The 5,449-nt window shown below is 31.4% G+C and overlaps 1 protein-coding gene across 1 annotated transcript; it reads right to left on the bottom strand.

The window, feature by feature from the left end:
- Positions 1-987: 987 nt before the first annotated feature.
- LOC114281817 (aquaporin PIP1-3) lies at positions 988-4,316 on the bottom strand. The gene is made up of 4 exons (XM_028224411.2): positions 3,426-4,316; positions 2,565-2,860; positions 1,364-1,504; positions 988-1,255 (listed from the first exon to the last, which is right to left on the bottom strand). Exons 1-4 carry the CDS (start codon positions 3,751-3,753, stop codon positions 1,160-1,162), a joined length of 861 nt encoding a protein of 286 aa, XP_028080212.1. The 5' UTR covers positions 3,754-4,316; the 3' UTR covers positions 988-1,159.
- Between the last annotated feature and the right edge of the window lie 1,133 nt (positions 4,317-5,449).

Below are 5,449 nucleotides of genomic sequence, written 5' to 3'. Positions count from 1 at the left end.
TGTTTTACACACCCCTATTCAATTGGAGCATTGGCAATTGCAAATTACTGGTTTAAACATTGGAGGAATTATTTTTATTGATTTAAATAAACAGAATTCAAGGGAGCCAAGACCTGACATGTAGAGGCTAGCCAGATTACTACAACCCACTGAAACATTGTTGGAAGATTCAAAAGGAAATGCAAAGAGTAAAAGACACTATTTTAGGTATCTTCATGGGTTCTCATTGTGACAAACGAATCGAATTATTTATGAATAGTTTCAAGCTCAATTTATTCAAAATTTGCTTGAGCCTAGTTTGTTTATTAAATAAACAAGTTTGAATTAAATTTTAAACTTATTTATTAATTGAGTCAAGCTCGAATAGTTCAAAAGCTTAACTCAATAAGACTCGGGAATCATGAACATAAAAAAAATAATAAATTAATATTTATTTTTAATAAAATATCAAATAATTTTTGTATTAATTTATTTTTTTTTTGTATATATGTTTAGCAGTATTTATATAAATTTACATATTTAAATTGAGATAATATTTAATATTATTAATATAAACATTCGTATATTTTATTCATAATTTTTTATTTTTTTATTTTAATAAATTAATTAACTTAAATTTTTTTTTTTTTCAAACTCAATCTCGTTTGCTCATAATTTTTTATTTTATTATTTTTATAAATTAATTAATTTAACTATATTTTTTTTTAAAACTCAAACTTAAACTTGTTCATATAATAGAGTAATTTCTCAAAATCGAATAGGGAATTTTTCAAATATTTGACCAACTAAACTCGAATTCAATCATTTAGACTCGACTTGAGCTTCACTCAACCTCAACTTTGTTCCGCTCAACTCCAGTTGCTTGCAGCCAGCATTGTTGATGCAACCCCAAGCCTTCCTCCATGAACATTTCTACCATTCAATCAATTCAATGCCTAAGAAGTTAAGCTCAGCATTAAGGTTGCCAATATTCATAACAGAATTGCGTAACAAAAACGATTTCAAGAATATTCATTCATAAGAAGCCGCGTGCTTAAAATACATAGATAATTTACACACATGATTAAGTCCACATGAAGAGAAAAAAAGAAATTACACAAAAGGGTGCAAAAACAAAGGCACAAGGTGAGACTCTAAAGGAGTGGAGTGTTCAAACAACTTAGGCCCTGGACTTGAAAGGAATGGCTCTGATCACAATCTGGTGGTACATAGCAGCAAGAGCAGCTCCAATGAAGGGTCCAACCCAGAAGATCCACTGAAAAACACAGATACATATATCTCATCATTTACTATCATCAAAGAACGTAAATATATATATATATATATATGTATATCAAAAATCTGCTGTGAAGTTTGTACTTACATGGTCATCCCAAACATGATCCCTGTTGAAGATGATTGCAGCTCCAAGACTTCTGGCTGGATTGATGCCAGTTCCTGTGATGGGGATGGTGGCCAAATGAACCAAGAACACCGCGAACCCAATTGGAAGAGGAGCCAAAAGCTGAAATTGCATTTAGAAGAAATTAAAACCAGGATAGGAACATTGAATTACTAGGTCAAAGAAAGAGATTAGAGAGGTCTCTTGCCCTTTCCCTTTTTTTCAAACTTTAGGTTTTCATCTTTTCTGCTAGAAAAATAAACCGACGACTGTTGCAATGATTTTTTTTTTTTCTTTCTAAATTAAATAGACAATTTGAGAGTCACTTGCTACCAAACCTAAATGACTATTGCCGTCTCAATAATTTTGAAAAGGTCATTGTCACATTAGTTGAGATGAGTTTTCTAGAAAAATCAATAGCAATGTTCACATCATTTCTCAATTAAAATATGTTTCTAAAGCTAACCAGCTAAATTTAGTAGAAAGAATTAATATTGTGAATTATTACTAATTTCATGCTTACAATGAAATTGTTCTAACCAATCAAGTGCTTTTGATTCCTTTGTAAAGCAACCAAAGAAAGCCTAGACAATAATTCAACCAACCCAAGGACCAAGAAGGTAAAGATGCTTTGGTATTTCGTTGTGGATCCCACACCCTCTCAAATTCACAAGACCTAAAAAGTAGAAAGCATGCTTTCACAATACACATAATCAAACATATCACATGCAAGCAAGCCAAGCCACCCTCACCATCCTAATCCCATAGAAAAAAAGTAGAAGACCAAAGATGCAGCAATAATTTAGTATTATCAAAACCCAACCCCTCAGTTGGGGTAGGAGATTAAAAAAAAAAAAAAACAATATTCCTTCCAAATGACTTCAAAACAGAACACTTTTAACTCACTTCATATAACAAGTATTGACACAAACTCCAAATCAACAAGATACAGAAATCAAATAATCCACAAATATTTAACTTCCTGAAAAAACTCAAAACAACAGTTTCTTCATGATTCATGAATAATCGGCTCGCGTAATTCAATCCACACACAAAATAGAAGAAATCAAAGAAATAGACAAGAACCCAGATCAAGCAAATTTGTTAAAAGTTATACTATCAAAGTAATGGAGAAGAAGAAGAAGAAGAAGAAGAAGAAGAAGAAGAAGAAGAAAAGACATACAGGGACATGGGAGTCTCTGGCATTTCTCTTGGCATCAGTGGCAGAGAAGACAGTGTAGACAAGGACAAAGGTGCCAACAATCTCAGCACCAAGGCCATCACCCTTGGTGTAACCATGTGCCACAAAATTGGCCCCACCATTATTTGCCTGATAGATAGATGGCTGGAAGCCCTTGACAACACCAGCACCACATATGGCACCAAGGCACTGCATCACTATGTAGAAAACAGCCCTTGTTAGGGACAGCTTCCTTGCCAGAAACAATCCAAAGGTCACTGCTGGGTTAATATGTCCTCCTGTTATTCACAACAAGTTTTGATCAGACTAAGTCTGTGCAGCATAGGCCAAAGTAATTAGCAAAACAATAAATCTTAAATTTTTTGAGGTAAAAGCTAATCATCATAAGCAAAGTTAAAAGCACATCTCTGCCCATTTTTCAATGATCAATTTATTTCTACCCATCCAATTGTAGACCAAGAAAATATACTTTTTCCGTGTCTAATTTCTCATCAACCAAACAGAAAAGTGGAATAATTTCCTTTCAATTTCAATTAACTCCAAACAGCAAAAGAAATTCCTTGGAAATCCATTCCTTTCCTTTGGCAGTTTAAGATCTGAATTATAAAAGGATTTGGTTCCAAACACGCTGAATCTCCCAAATATGCTTCAACCAACACACACACACACACACACACACACACACACACACACACACACACACAGATCCACTGACAAGACTAACAAATACCCATAAATTTTTTTCCCAAAAATGAAAACTCAGTGAAGAAAAACAAAAACTTGACAAAAACCCATAAAATTCAACCAACAAATTAGAAGAAATCAGAGAAATTTGTTGCTAACCTGAGATACCAGCAGTGCAGTAGACAAGGGCAAAGATCATACCACCAAAAGCCCAAGCAATCCCTTGAATACCCACAGAGGCACACTTAGTAGGTGCCCTAACAACACCCATGACAGTCAAAAGAGTGATGTATAAGAAGAGGAAAGTGGCCATGAACTCTGCAATCCCAGCCCTGTAAAAGGACCATGATTTCAACTCCCCTGGCTCAAACAAGGGAGCTGGTGGTGGCTCCTTGTAGTCCTTGTCTGTCTGAGCTGCTGTGCCTATTGGTTGTCTCTCTGTGAACTTGTTAGCTCCAAGCTTCACATCCTCTTCCTTACCCTCCATTGTTGCTCTGTTTTTTTCTCTCTAGAACTCTGTTTTTCTCTCCCTTTTAGAGACTGAACTAAACAGTAGTAGAAAGAAAAGCTCGAGAAGGTGGTGTGAGTGAGGATAGGGTTTGGGTTGTTTTTTATAGAGGTGGGGAGTGATTTTTAAGAGCAATCTAAAAACCTAAATATTCTATTAAAAATTTTATTAAAGGGTAATGTTAGGGTCATCAAATTTTTTACCAAACAAATAATTAAATGTCTCACATGGGTGTAGGGTTCGCAATTTTGTGAGCCCCACACTCATGTGACACATTTAGTCATTTATTTGATAAAAAATTTAAAACCTCTAGCATTTTCCTTTATCAAATGTTTTATATGAGTGTAGGACTCACACAATGTGGGTCTTATGTGAATTCTACACCTATATGAGATATTTAATAAAATTTTTGATAAATTTTTTAAGACGTCTAACATTTTTGAATTTTTAATTGAAGTTATTTGTTGAGACCTGTACTGAAGAAGAGGAGAGAGTGTTCTGGAAAGAGCAAATGAGGGGTATGTTGACAGGTCATGAATAATGGTTTATTTGGTGTTCTTATCTTATTTATTCTACGGAGTGTCACCACAACTATTTATTTATTTATTTCTTAGAAAATGTTATTTACGTTGGTAAATATTCGACCGATTATTCAGTATTATCATAATATAGATGTGTGATATTTTATAAGATTTTAATTAATAAAGAGAGATAGAAATCACGATTTATATTGAGAATAGAGGAATAATATGAAGCTAAATACTTAATAATTAACTTAAGTATGACCACGTAATGTTTTAGAATTATTAAATAATTTCTCGTATATGTTCAATAAAAATATATATTCGGTGGTTTCACAATTGACTTTTCATTTAAAACAGTTAAAAGGTTAAATAAAAAAGTTATTTTAAAGTTACCTCACAATAAATCTTATTTTTTATATTTATTACTTATTAAATTTTATTAATTTTTTTTATTTTTATTTAATAAATTTACAATTTTAACTTTTTTTGTCGATAATTTATAATTTTAATTAATAGTACTGATTAGTAAGTGTTCATAAAAAAAAAAAATTTAAAAATTACTAAAAAAATAAAGATGCCAAACAGGGATTGAGTTTGGAATATGTTTAAAAAGTTCCAATTTTTTTCTATTTTTTTCTATTTCCAGTATTTTTTAACAATTATGTCAATTTTTTCTTTTGCATTTTAAATGCGTGTAGTGTAGAGAAGAATCTAAAAAGTGGGGAAAAAAATTAAAGAAGACAAAAATATATATATTTAAAAAAAATTAAAAGTTCAATAAATAAGGAAAAAATAACAAAAAAAAATTACTAAAAAAAATCTCAGACAGGTGTTTAGCAATATATTGACTTTTATAAAATTTAAAATGTGTATTGAGATTTTTAATTTTTTTTTAACATTATTTATTTTTGACAAACTTCCAATACACAATTATTGGTAAGAACCTTATTATTATTATTATTATTATTATTATTTTGGTAAATAAAGAAATGCACTAATTAAGTAGGGTCATACAATAGTCTGGGGTAAATAAAGAACCTGAAACCAAAAATGAGAGTGCTAAGTGGATGTTGCTCACTGATTTTTCCCAATATCAGGTCATTGACTAGTGTTTTTTTTTTTTTGGTAAATAAAGATAACTAGCATATATA

Source organism: Camellia sinensis, chromosome 13 (assembly GCF_055761805.1).
Source record: "Camellia sinensis isolate YWXY chromosome 13, ASM5576180v1, whole genome shotgun sequence".
Taxonomy (NCBI): Eukaryota; Viridiplantae; Streptophyta; class Magnoliopsida; order Ericales; family Theaceae; genus Camellia; species Camellia sinensis.
This window is presented reverse-complemented; position numbering and strand designations above follow the sequence as displayed.

What these genes read in the sequence shown, in the direction of transcription:
- LOC114281817 (XM_028224411.2), bottom strand. Translation starts at nt 3,753, where the DNA reads ATGGAGGGTAAGGAAGAGGATGTGAAGCTTGGAGCTAACAAGTTCACA. An exon ending in CTGCACTGCTGGTATCTCAG is followed by an intron (nt 2,861 to 3,425) that starts GTTAGCAACAAA and finishes TGTGAATAACAG; the next exon opens with GAGGACATATTAACCCAGCA. An exon ending in ATCATGTTTGGGATGACCAT is followed by an intron (nt 1,256 to 1,363) that starts GTAAGTACAAAC and finishes TGTGTTTTTCAG; the next exon opens with TGGATCTTCTGGGTTGGACC.